The sequence below is a fragment of the Frieseomelitta varia genome, unplaced genomic scaffold (assembly GCF_011392965.1).
Source record: "Frieseomelitta varia isolate USP_RPSP 00005682 unplaced genomic scaffold, Fvar_1.2 scaffold_790, whole genome shotgun sequence".
Classification (NCBI taxonomy): domain Eukaryota; kingdom Metazoa; phylum Arthropoda; class Insecta; order Hymenoptera; family Apidae; genus Frieseomelitta; species Frieseomelitta varia.
Genome location: NW_025110579.1, coordinates 397,175 through 411,495, shown reverse-complemented (window position 1 = coordinate 411,495; position 14,321 = coordinate 397,175). Strand labels below are relative to the sequence as shown.

Here is a 14,321-nt window from a genome sequence, read left to right as displayed (position 1 = left end):
CATCTTGCATCAAACACCAGCATATCCCCTCCAAACATTACGTTAAATTGGAATGTGTGTGATCGTTGCAAGAAAGGGACGAATAAAATTATTTGTGACAAATAAAATGTGGCATCGTTACTTCAAATTCACACATTTTGGCACGTTCTTTCAACCGAAGCGAGCAACTGTTTTACTTTCTTTTTCAACACCTCCTTCACGTGAATATTACTTGTGAGATAAGCTTAATGAACTCTAAAAAGGATACGATATATTTCTATCTAACAAAGATAAGATACTTTGATTTATAGAATAAATGATATCTCAGTCTCTTTGTCCAACAGAAACTTCGAAAATATATTAAATATCGTCTGTGTTGAACATTAGTAATAATAAAATATATATATGGTGTGTGTGTGTGTGTGTGCGTGCGTGTGTGTACCTAATTCAAGATAATATAATTTAGTTTCACAAAGCTATTATATTATTAGACCAATGCGTGAAATGTCGTTTCTCCAAATAAATTTTATAATCAGATATAATAGATTATATAGATTATATTTATTTATAGATTATATTTATAAATTAATATAATAGATTATATTTATTTTTTAATTACATATGCAGTAACTTTATTCAGATATAAGAATATTCCAATTGCTCGTGATAACTATTGCACATGATTTTTAATTTAATTTAATTTCATCCGCAGATAAGGACCATTTCAGATAACAATATCAGAATTATAAAAATATAAGAAAACCAAAATTTAAGAATTTCAACTTAACTTCAGTATATATATATCTTCTCGTTCAATATACCTGATCTACATTAAATTCGTTTCCGGTATTATTTATATTCATTTAACTATTTCTGGCTGTTCACCGATAATTAATATTGACAAAATTTATCGAACATTTATCAGCGTCAATCTATGAAATGCAAATTTTAGAGAAACGAAATTTCATACACGCCAATCTAATTTAAAACTTCCATCGAACAAAACTTCCATCAGAAATCTCATCAAACGGTCTCTGCTATGTAAATGAATGATTTTGCTCGCTTCTTTTGCATGTAAAAACCGTACATATATATATATATATATGTATGTATGTATGTATATCCTAACGTTACATACCCGTTTAAGATGCACACACATTTCCTCACATGCATATACAGAGTCATCCACGACTCGTCATGATAATATTAAGACGCTTTTCTCTCTCTCTCTCTCTCTCTCTCTCTCTCTCTCTTTCTTTATTTGTTGGTTGCAAAAGCAAGGGGGATACGTTTCTTACAATAGCTCGGGATATTTCTTTCACTTTTGTTTTTCCTCGTTTTTCACAAGATTTTTTTTTTATTTGTTTCCTGTTTTTTCTTTTTTTTTCTTTTTTTTTCCTTTACATACTACATACGGTGGAAGCTCATCATACGAACAACGTGGCGTTCTGTGCATGCACACCGACATAACAGTATCGAAAGCACGGGTATAGAGCTTCTCGCTCCCATACGACGACTTTAATTAATGATTTTCCGCTTGATCGCGTCCTCTTATTTTCAACCTTTGTCCCGTCGATTTTTCCTCGCGTGGACGAGCGACGGCACCTCCTCTCGGGAAAACGGGAGCAAAACGCACGCTGCACGCTAAATGAATTAACTATACCCTTCGCCGTGGGACTGCGTTTATCGTTATCGTTACACCGTCGTTCGCGTGCCCGCGACGTTTCCTTTGAAATCAGTCTGCCTCTTCGTTTCGTGATCGAACGAATTCTCGAAGGGAGAATTTTTGATTATTTGCAGTTCCCTGGCTCTTTTCTAATCGCCGGAGAGACGAAAAATGGAAGAACTGGTTGATTCAGTTCGTTCAACTCGAGAATTAAAATAGTTGCTCGATACTTAATATGTAGAAAAATTCACTTACGAAATTTTATATGTGGCAGAAGAGTGTTTCTACTCTGTGAAAAGCAGAGTGAAAAATACTTTGTAACTCGTAATAATTTTCTGTGTGCAAGTGATATCATTTTTCGAGCGTCCGTTTGCTGTTCTTCTTTTTCCTCTTCAGAATTCAGAAGGACAGATTTTCAAAAAATAGATGACTCGAACAGGTAGAAAGGGTAGAGAAATTATAATATAAAATAAATTTTATATTTTAAATAATAATATAAAATAAACTTTATATTTTAAATTTTATTGCTATGAATAATAATATAAATAATAAAATAAATTTTCTAGTTAATTATAGATTCATACTACAATGTATTGTAAAGCAAAAGACAAAAGTATTTGTATAGATTTGTTGGGAATAGAAGAATGTATATTCTGTACATTCAAATGTATGTATCTGTGTGATATGCACAGATATTTATTATTACAGTATCTAAATGAAGCTTAATTTGCAAACAGTACGTAAAAGAAAATTTTAGAAATTTTAAAAATTATTTATAAATAATAATAATAAATTTATTAATAATTTTGAAACTACTATTCTAAAAATTTTAAAAATTTTAGTAGTAGAAATTTTAAAAATTATTTATAAATAATAATAATAAATTTATTAATAATTTTGAAACTACTATTTTAAAATTCAATTTAAAAACAATCGAAGTTCGAAAGTGTTGTTCGAGTTAAATGAAAATTATTTCTCATGAATGAAATATGTACTAACTATTTGCAATTCGCGTAACGATTACCATAAACTCAGTTCGTCTGTACAATTTCTTCGTATTTATTACAAATCTAGCGGTATCTTCAGACTTGTGTACTCCTAATCGTCGCATGAAAAATGTGAAATTATATCACTACGTTATAATTGATTAGGGATATGTATTGGATTCGCATAAGTTACGAACAATTGCCAATTTATCTCCTCCTACGTAGTACAAGAAACGTGATATAATGGAATGGTAATGTTTATAAGTTTCCTCTCGATGATACCTACGCCAACGATGAAGTTTCTTTTGAATGTTTGTGTCGTCGATTTTCCGAGATATCCTAACGAAACGTTTGCAGCAGATGCGAATAACGTATCTGACAATTTTAATTGGATCCGCCAGTGACATGAAAGTTGGAACGTCACAGTGCGAATATTCGAAGATCCTCTGATAAAAGTGACAAAGTGTTGAAATTACAAAATGAGAAATCCTTTTAAAACGCGTTAAAACAAAATGGCCAGTTATCAAGAGCTGTTGAACAACAAATTGTTGAAACGTTCTTCACGTATAAATGATGTTTTTATGCGATTTGACACGACAGTTTTAATTGCGCTCATTAGCGGTATAAAAATCGTTATGCGAAATTCAGAGATGAGTCAGAATGACGAAAATTGAAAATCTTGTTTAAAAAAAAAAAAAAAAAAAAAAAAAAAAAGAAACCACGACGCCACGTCTAATCCACTCCGTCCGTGACAGTTAATCAAGAGAGCCACGGCAAACTTGATTGCCAGACCTCTTTCGGGATTTAATACACCTAACCAGGCTTCCCGCAGTTTTCGAATTTCCCCGCTTTCGCCGCGCTTTCGAAGCGCGAAATACAATAATAATTGTCAAAGGGCGTAGCGCGGGGAAATATGCCTCTCGCCACCAAAGTCTCCCACTTTTTTCTCGCGAGATTTTCTTCCGTATCCTCGGTTGATTCTAATCGACGCTCGTGTCACACACAAACAACATGCACTACGAATAGATATTCAATGCTCAAACAAAGCTTTCAACGGGGAACACTACGGGGTTCACTTTGTACGCCGATGACGCGCAGACGCCTCGATTGTTTCAACTATCGCTGAAATATCACGTCGTTCGATATATGTCCGTGCGGTTCGTACACTTCGCGTCGTTTGCTTGACGAAATTAGAAGGCTAAGCGAGCGAGACGACTAACTTTTGACATTATTGGACGTTTGAGGTTCGATTGGTGAATTTTCGAATTTTTGAATTTAACGAGTATACACACCGAAAGGTTGAATTTAGTACGGAAGAAGGTGCTTTAGTCCAAGTGTTCCAAGTATTTTTAATTTAATTTAAACTGAGTTTGATGTTTAATTTTAATCTCTGGATATTAAAGTGCTTTTTATCATCTTGAGTTTGATTACATTTCGACTTCTGACTGTGAAGAAATTGCGTTAAACTTTCGAGTGAAAGTCAATGGCATTAGTTAACGCTCGTATGGCGCTAGTGTCGCATCATCGATTTCACAGACGAAATTTTTAATGAGTTAAATGAATAGTTAACAAATAATTGTGCAATACGAATTAAAGCTGCTATTCTCTCCGTGTCTACATATATATATATATATATATATATATATATATATATAATAAATAAATAGAATAGTTTTCGATACAACATTCTGTAATATATTCAACGTATTTGGAAATAAATTATCGCGAAAGGAGGAAAATTTTTCAAGTGCCGATTGTTCCTTCAAAGGAATTTCAACTTAAAGAAAACAAATATAATATATTATCAAATTTGAAACCTCGTGAGAGTAACAAACGACACGAACACCCGTTTCCAAAATTTTTCAAATCGTTCAAACGATTGTTCCTCGTCGGTTTCTCTCGCCAATTTTCTACCCGAGGATTAACCTAAATTTCGTAAATTGAGGAAACGAGCAAAAAAGAGAGGATGAAAATGGCGAACGAGGCGGCTGCGCGAATTCCCCGGTCCAGTCACGCGGCAACCTCTAATCTTAACGAAGCTTTCGAGACTCTTTAAGAGGCTTCTAGTAATAATTCGAAAGCGTGACAAGCTGTGACACAGTCACTTACCAGTTCTCCAATATGCCGACGTTCGAGAAGTTTGGCGGAAAGCTCGCGGCCGCCATCGGTGGTCGCGGCTGTATCCTGTCTGTCCTGTCACTTCCGGGACTGTTCACGGCTCTGACGTGTCGCTGAAACCAGAGTGAAAATGGCTCGTTAAGTTCCCGAAAGTTTGAGAATCTTTTCTCTCCGCTTATTAACACCGAACCCATTAAGGACACATCAAGCAATAATTCATCGTAATTCGCCGCCACAATCTCTCATAAATTCCATTATGACTAAATGTTACTGTTATATTTTGTTAATTGCAGCATTACTGTTACATTTTATGTCGAAGGGATCCTTGAAATTTCCACTCATGGCCTTAATATTAATTTTAAATATAAGGCAATTGTTTTATCGTATTGATAAGATAAAGATCAACGTGTTTAAAATGTAATTAGAATTATTGAATTATTTTATAATTATACGCATGCGTTTACATCAAGAAATTGGCCACTTCATCTCCAACGATCTAACGAAAGTATTTGTAAAAATTCCAACCATTATCCTCGTATCGTTTGCTCGCTGAAGAAGCATTTTTGATGATTAGTCGACTCGTCATTATTGTATTATCGATCGAAACAGTGGTTCTCAATTTCTCCTTATTCGACAATTAATTTCTCTAAATTGAACCTAGCCAACCTCTAAGAAGTAACATGTGTTTGAATACATGGTTTTCATAAACAAGTAAAATGTATTATACATTCGCTCGCAAAAATTATCAGAAAAATGACGAAAAACACGGTTTTTTAAATATTGTTTGAACAAATGGTTTTCTCGCAGAATGGTACACATCATTAAGTTCCTCGTTAAAAAAAACATTAACTTTGTCAAATTCACATAAACTGTATCTTCAGTGATTTCCGACATTTGAGGATAGTTTTTACCCCCTTCAACGCCGACGATTGCATATATAAAAAAAAAAGAAAAGACGTGTCAAATATATTTTTCTTGAAAACTACGTTCATGCTAAATTTCGTCAAAATCGGTCACTTGACGCTTGTCCCCTTGCAAGAGTAGGCGAAGTTCTCTCCTGATGCAAAACGAAACTTGCAAAGAGAACGATACAACGGAGCAGCCAAATCTTCGGCGACAAATTATCCACATTCTCCGCCTCGACGTGCGTACGCGCAATCCCTGCAAATTCACGCGGATCCTCGCGGATGCTCGTTAGGGAGAAGCGACGAAAAAGAGAGAAAAAAAAAAAAAAAAGAAAAAGAAAAAATCGACGCCCGCGATACATTTTCCCATTTAGCACTTAAAGCGCGCCGAGGCTATTGCCGAGACACTCGCGGACGAGCAGGCGGGGGTTGGATGACGACGACTTCTATATACGCATACAGCCGCGACGAGGACTCGCGCCTTCGACGTCTCTTCCTTTCTCGCATTATTATCTTTCTACTTTCGGCTGGGTCCGCCGTCGCGCCCGGCACCCGGTATCGGTAATGAACGATCTATTGTGCTGGTAGGTGCTCTTTCAGACAGCAAAAAGGAAAAAAAGAAAAAAAGAAGAGAGAAAGACCGAGCTAAGGGAGAGGCGGGAGGCAGCTGGAGAACGAGAACGAAAACGAGAGAGAAAGAGAGAGAGAGAGAGAGAGAGAGAGAGAGAGAGAGGCATAGAAGAGGTATGAAAACGGCACTCGTTAATGGATTCCTACCAGACTCTTTCACCCGGTTTCTCCCTTTTCCTCCGTATCGGTTCGCTTCTCTCTCTCTCTCTCTCTCTCTCCTCTTTCGTTCTCTCACCTACTTTCATTTTTCCACCCCCTGTTTTCTTCTCCCTTTCTCCAGCAACTCCCGCTGACTCTGCGTTCCTTTCTTTCCTCTCCAAGGGCCGGTTTTTATCTCGCGTTTCGCCCCGTTAAGGTGCGTACACACATTTGTTTGTAAGAAGCTACGGTGTCCCGTAGCTATACCTGAGGATCTTTCGCGTGTCAGTGTTCAAAGGCACTCTGAGGTTCTATGGGTAAGAATACAACGACGTATATGGGTAAGAATAAGATGTGAGTGTCTCTCGACGAAATACTCTTCCTTTTATTTGAACGCAGGACAAGGGAAGATGGTGCATTATTGTCTTACACCCTTACGATCTCTGCTCGAGGTATATAAAGCGAGGAACTCTGTAAGCGAAAGTTTATCGTACAATGCAGATATATCCACTCGCGGTGAACTGATTGCGCGAATCAAAATGGACACGAGGAGATCCGGCGCACGATAAATTCAACAGTTGATATCAACTTCACATCGATAACGAGAGAGACGACTTACTTCGGAATGCGCAAGTGCTTCGTTACAAGATATTTCCACGGAACGCATTGACAAAAGTTGAACGCTTGAAACACCCTGCGTATAATTCGTCCTCGCGTGCAAGAATCTGAGTTTCGAATTTATGTGCCCGAATGTCGCTAGTGAACAGACATTAAAAATTTCCCAATTAAGTCCACAAAGTGAAAAACACGATGAACGGAGAAGGAAATGTAAATCGTCGAGAGAGGGGTCAAATAAATCAAATAAATCAAATAAATCAAGCTGCGAACAGACGTACGAGAAAATGTTAGAAATGATTCTCGACGAATCAGGAACGGTATGTACGACACGTGACGGATGTGGATGTACCCTTACGATGTTTCAGCGTCGTTGCTTCTTCGACTGTCGCTGTTTTCCTCGCTTTCAAATCGCGTCGTTTCTCTTCTTTCACGGCTGGAGGAGAGGGTAGCTTTTAACCAGCTAGCCAGGAGAGATAGAGATAGAGATAGATAGACAGAGAGAGAGAGAGAGAGAGAGAGAGAGAGAGAGAGAGAGAGAGGAGGGAGGAAGGTACATGTGTAAGCTCGTGGCTCTTGTACGTATCGTTATCGCGCGGCTACCTGCTACTGTCTACCGGTCTACGTTCTACAGGGGATGGAAAAAGCCGGCTGAGCAAGATAAATAGAGAGATACGAGGGCTCGGATGGATCGCTTTATTATGCTCAGTTAGCGGGTCCAGCCGTGAAACAGTGGCAGGGGGAGGAAGATTCTGTGTGTCGTGTTGAAACACACGCGAGGAAATCGGGAGGGTGCGCGAACATAGTCGAAACATCAGAGGAAGGGAGGTTTAGGTTCGTTTATACGCGACGGGCACGAGTCGAGGTTGGAATGACTCTGCCGTCGAAGGATGAGTCAATAGCATTTTGTACGTGTTTAGAGTGCGTGTGCGTGTGTGTATGTGTGTGTGTAGAACTTGAAGTAAAACTCTGTTTGAGCTAAATTTTAGTCGATACTACCGATTGACATTAGAACAACGTCAAAATCTTCAATTTTCTGCGAACAGGTCAATCCAGTGCAAGTCTTATTTTTGATTGAAAATGATTGCAAACGTAATTTTGTTGTCTAAAATCTTCAGTCAATGGAACACTGGTTGTAACACTGTAACGATTATGTAATATAATGTATTACAATGTTATTACAACGTATTATAATAATTAAACTCTTGCATTTGACAGGAAAGTATTTGCATGCTTGCAAATTGTAATCAATGAAAAGTGACTCGCAGCGACAGTAATTTAAATGACAATAATTAAAATTAATTATAATTACGTTTACGTTGCAAACAGAAATCTGCTAATACTAATTTTGAGAGAAATGTTCGCATCTTTTAAGCAACTGTAAAAAAACGACTTGCACAATTCTCAATATCTTTTGTATTTCTAGTAAAATTGAACGCAATTTGGATGTGATTTGATATTATTAATTAAAGCACACACATATGCATCAAGTTCAAATATACTACGCACATTACGTAAATTAATTTTTTAATAATTAGTAATTGGTGCTTTTGTTTCATTTTGAAAATCTTGCTGTAGGCTTCGTTAGATTTCAACAAGACCTTTTTAAACTTGGAATCGTTCGAATCGTGGATATCCAGACGCAAAATACCTTACTGTTAGATTTGTCTGTTTCGATTGGCGCTCGTCACGTCGAGGTATAAACAGACGAAGGCTTCAACTAGAAACAAAAAGGAAGGGGTGGAGACACGAAGAGAGAAAGAGAGAGAAAGAGGATTGAAACAGAGGACAAAGAGGATCATGGAAACCGTTAGCGAGGATAGAGAGGAAGATTGATGTAGAAAAACAGAGCGTACGGGTAGGTAGAACGAAGAAGAGGGGTAGGAAAAGAGAAAATTGTTACCGAGAGGAACGGTTTCTAGGCGATGCTCCGGGCTGGTCCCATTGTTCCGCGCACGGACTCGCTCGATATCGCGTTAAAATTGTAACGAGATTCCATTTACAAACGACCATCATCGCGACGAATCGATGTCTATTCGGTGAATCGCTGGTCTTGCGATTTTCTTCCTTTCTCGTTTTCACGTCAAGTCTCGTCGCGTAGTATAATTAAGTAAACAGAGTCGACAGATCGAAAAAAATACAGCAAAATTCCGCGTCTATTTGAAACGAGATTTAATTCAAGACTTGATTCAACGAATTGAATTTTTTTGGATCTTTGGGCACGAGCGTGGAAGTGATTAAATTATAAATGAATATGTCGTAAGTTATATTTCACGGAGAAATTTTCGCAAGAAACTATAAACGAAACAGTTGAAAGTCACTCGAAGTAACAAAATTACGTATTGGCAAACAAAGTAAACAACATCGTGAGATATTTTCGTTTGGATCGTTAAGGACCGGACGAAGTTATTTATCGTGATTTTTGATTTTAACAACCGAACTCAAAGTGACAAAAGTGACGCAGAAATAAGTGAAATAAATAACGTCGTAAGATATTTTCGTTCAACTCAGTGAGAACCGAACACAATGGTCCAGCTCTTCATAGTCCCAATGTTAAAAAAAAAGAAAATAGAATTCGACAATATAAATTGATTAAAAAGAATTAAAAATAAAACGAATGTCGGCTTCGTTTTAATGTTGGAATCATAAAACTTTGCGATGCAATTACTATTGATACAAAAAAGAGTATATTCTTGACATTGTTACAATTCTTCTTCTCCTTCTTATTATTATTATCATAGTCAGGACAGATATTATTGAGTTTCAATGAGTTTATGTGCAAAACGTGCGAGCGTGAATGTAACAGGCAACCGTGGAAGATTAGATAAAGTAAGTAAAAAGAAAATCAGCGAGTGCAAAATGCAAAATGAGAAGCGTCGTAAACGAGATAATTCGCGAGCGCCAGGCGTCCCTGCCGATTCATTTAATCCGCCGCCGTAAATAAAAAAAACACCTCGGACGACCGTTTTTGCATAAACACACCCGAGAGGCGGGTGGGAGGGAGAGCGGTTAGTAATTCAAGAATCTTGAGATAGATTTCACGCGGGCAGTATGCAAATTCCCCGCGCTGGCTGGAATGCTACTCCACGCTACTCCAAATTAACCGACTAATGGGGAAATTATTTGGCAGATTGCTCTATTCCACATCATAATAAATGGATCATCCCCGAATTTCGCGAGAATTTCATCCGCGGCTGTTGGCATCGTCTTGCAGCGGGGGGGAGGATGGATTATATCGCGAGCGTGGAACAAGCGCGAACGATATATCGAGACGAATAAAATTCCAGCCTCCCCGTTGAATTCGTATATATATATATATCGTTCTGCCGGGACCGAACCGCTTGAAAATTGAAAATTCTTTCGGCCGCGCTGAAAATTCTTCGCGAAATTTGATAAAACAAGAGGCGGAGGACAAGAGACGTATTACGGGCAGGAGGGGTTGGCATACAGTGAAATGCGAAATTCGTTCGCGAACGAATTTTCTCCGTTTGTTTTCGGAGTGTTTTCATTTTCACAGGCTTTCGCGCGCGGGTTGTTTCGCAGGGGAAATTTTCGCAAGTTCAGCTGTGGTCTGTTCATTTTTTTTTTTTTTTTTTTTTTTATTTCTCTCCTCGCAAATAGCGTATTACGTTATCGTACGTACGTACGTACGTATAGTGCAAAATATATNTTTTTTTTTTTTTTTTTTTTTTTTTGGAATGATATGTACATCGAACTAATGCGATTTGGAGAAGTGAAGAGGTTCTTGGATTTGAAATTAGATTCTTGATTCGAGAGACGGCAGATATTTACGCAAATTCGCCCTTCTTTCGTTCTTCTTTTACCGCGTCGAATGAATAATGTAAATTTCTATTTCCAATTGCGTCTAAGATTCGACAATACGAGTCAATTCCATGTCGTGATCTCATAATTATGTTTCAAAACTATAAACGCTTAGTGACACGTACGAAAAAGCGATGCAGTAATATATAACTTCAATTTCGTGAAATCTGTCGCATGAAAGGCAAATATAAAATATCTCTTCAACTAACAATTTTTCGATAGATTAGTACTTTTTTTTTTTCATACTTCTCTTTTGCAGAAGATATATAAAAAAAACATACAATTTCACTCAAATAGAAATAAAGTGTCTAAAATAAAAGAAAAACACTATAAATTACAAATATACATACATAAAAAAACCTAACCTAAAAAAAATTACAAATATACATACAAAAAACCGAACCTAAAAAAATTACAAATATACATACATAAAAAAATCACCTAAACCTAAAAAAACCTAATAAATCAATTATCATTTCAAATTTTCATCATCAATCATAAAATACCCGTAGTAGAATATTTACTACATTTTTAGATAGACAAAACGAATCTCTACATTATCTATTCACGTTCTATTCACATCCCTCGGTTTAGCGATCGTAAATATTTTAAAAACGCGCGGGAGACGCGCACCGTCTACAAATGAATTATTCGCAACTCGAACAACATATATATATATATATATATATATATATATATATATATATATATATATATATATATATATATATATATTATGCACGTCGACGAGGAAATAGACGGTTCGCGACGGTAAAAGCCGATCAATCGAGAAGTTTTGAAACGGCGAAATGAAAAGGGGAAAGAGAGAGAGAGAGAGAGAGAGAGAGAGAGAGAGAAAGCTTCCCTCGTCGATGAGAGTGGACCGAAAACGCGGCACGGAGGGACGCTACTAATTAGCGGGAACATCGGGGAACGCCGGGAACGCGAGAAACGGGGCGAACGGTGGATGGAGAAAGCGACAGCCACGAAATTCGTTGTCATCGATCGCCGGCATTGTCTGCCGCCATTGTTTGTCGGCTCGCGCGTCGTTGATAAGGGTTGCGATTCGCGTTTCGCGGCATTATCTTTGGAGGATAGTTGGCGAAACCGGGGGGGAGGTGGTTGGGGGGAGGGGGAGGTTGCTGGATTCTTTGTTCGAGTCCATGGTTCATCGATCGCTTTGAAACCGCGCGCGCGTCCGACTTCCGGAATTAATTGGAGAACATTGTGTCCGGCCGAGGTCTCTTTTCGGATTCCATGGGTTTTGTCGTCTGTGTCATTACGGATCATTCGAGAGGCTAAGTTTAACCGTCGGGTAGCGACGATTGGATGAATGAATCGGGTGCATTCAATGGTTATGCTTGTGCGACGAACACGACGCGGTCCAGCGGAATTTTGGGGTTATAGTTGTCGAATTATTGAGGGCCAAGCACGTAATTTTTATGCATCTATGGAAAACCTGAGGCACAATGAGCACAAAGTGCACGTTTATTTATTAACATGGCAGAAATGAAAAAGAAATTTCTATTCTCTTCAGTTGTAATCACAAAAATGACAAGAAAGATCCGCAGTCTAATCGTGACAGTACAAATACTTCTATTTTTCGAAAGTTTAAGTTTTACATAGACTTATACGTATAATTCAGGTGGAAGATGCAATGGTAAAGAAGATATTGAGCAAATGTTTGAAATTAATATCCCGATATTAAAAAATAGAATTTAATCGTGTAGATTGGAAATATCATAAATGAAATATTGCGTTAATTAATAGTCAACTAGTTGAAGAATAATATTAACGCTGGAATTAGCGAAGACAGAATATAGAATATATGAAAAATGAAAATTTCTTTAGAGCCAGATTTAAGACGATTTGTTCTCTACGAAGAATCATTTATTTTTTAGAATAACTAAGAACAAATACTTCTATTTTTCTAAAATTTAAGTTTTATATAGACTTATACGTATAATTCAGGTGGAAGATGCAATGGTAAAGAAGATATTGAGCAAATGTTTGAAATTAATATCCCGATATTAAAAAATAGAATTTAATCGTGTAGATTGGAAATATCATAAATGAAATATTGTGTTAATTAATAGTCAACTAGTTGAAGAATAATATGAACGCTGGAATTAGCGAAGACAGAATATAGAATATATGAAAAATGAAAATTTCTTTAGAGCCATTTTTAAGACGACTTGTTCCCTACGAAGAATCATTTATTTTTTAGAATGACTAAGAACAATGGATGAACATGACAAGGAAGAAAATTTCTGGAGAGTTTTCCGTTCATGATAGATTTACAACGAGACGATAATTCGAATCCTCTGTAACACGGGTTCGAAACTGATTTGCGTGCATCCTCGCTGGACCACCAACTTTCGAAGCGAAGTTCGATCGATCGAACGACGCTCGTACACACACGCAAACACGTATGTGTTCCCGGATTAATTAACATTCTTGGAGACGAGAGCCATATCGATGAAACGATTCTATTCGCGCATGAGGTGTTCTTTTCGTTTTACGTGTACAACGATTCATTTTGGTTTCACGTCATATTGTTCTATTATTCTTCTATTTTTATTTCATATACGTCCGATTTTCAGTGAATTTATACTTTCCTTGACTATAACTCACAATACAATTTGATAGTATTGCAGTGTAAGATTATATCATGATTATCAAAATTTAATAAATTTTGTTTTCAACAAGTTTGCACCTCTGTTGAAAGTGATATTCGAGTTATTATTAAATTAATGGCAAACGTGGCTATTGCCAAGTAACTTTGTAATATTAAATATTTGTTTAAAGGTTTCTAAGAAAAGCACTCGAATTTGATATCGACTGACCAGTCGCCACGACACTGTAATCTAACTTTTCATGACGAAACAATCGACAGAGAGAGAGAGAGCATCGATTCTATTCTCTTCAAATTTACCACGAGTAAATATTCCTGCTCGGTGAATCAAGTTCTGGATAATTTCACGCGTTTGTGAAATAGGCCACTTGGTATGCAACAAGCAAGTTGTAACGATCGGTCCAAGTCAATCAACGCGGGAAGGGAAACGTGACGAATCAAGTCAGAAGAGATACATAGAATATCGAAAGAGGAACAATAAATCAAGTTAGAAGAGGCATAAAAATTGGAACGGGAGCGTGATAAATCACGTTGGAGGAGACATAAGAATTAGAAGAGGCTCTAGGTAAATCACAAGCGACACGTGTTCCTCTACATAATTCTGTGCTTCATTGAAAAAATACTGAACTAGAATTAGAATGTGACGCCTAAAGAAATATACATTGTCAAGATAGTGAACCAAGTGACAAGTACATACGCTAGAAAAATTATGATTAATTCAAATAATAAATTACATAATAAATTCAACAAATTTATATTAATTTCGTATTCATCAATATTCATAGAAAAAAATATACAGAACGAATTAAATAATATACATTGTAATG

At 36.9% G+C, this 14,321-nt stretch overlaps 1 protein-coding gene across 1 annotated transcript in view; it reads right to left on the bottom strand.

The window, feature by feature from the left end:
• Positions 1 to 4,637: 4,637 nt before the first annotated feature.
• The window catches only part of LOC122535980, a 107,483-nt gene continuing 97,799 nt past the window's right edge, over positions 4,638 to 14,321 (bottom strand). The window contains exon 3 of the mRNA XM_043667951.1: positions 4,638 to 4,862. Coding sequence (XP_043523886.1) covers positions 4,844 to 4,862 — 19 coding nt within the window. The 3' untranslated portion in view covers positions 4,638 to 4,843. The remainder of the gene's footprint in view (positions 4,863 to 14,321) is intronic.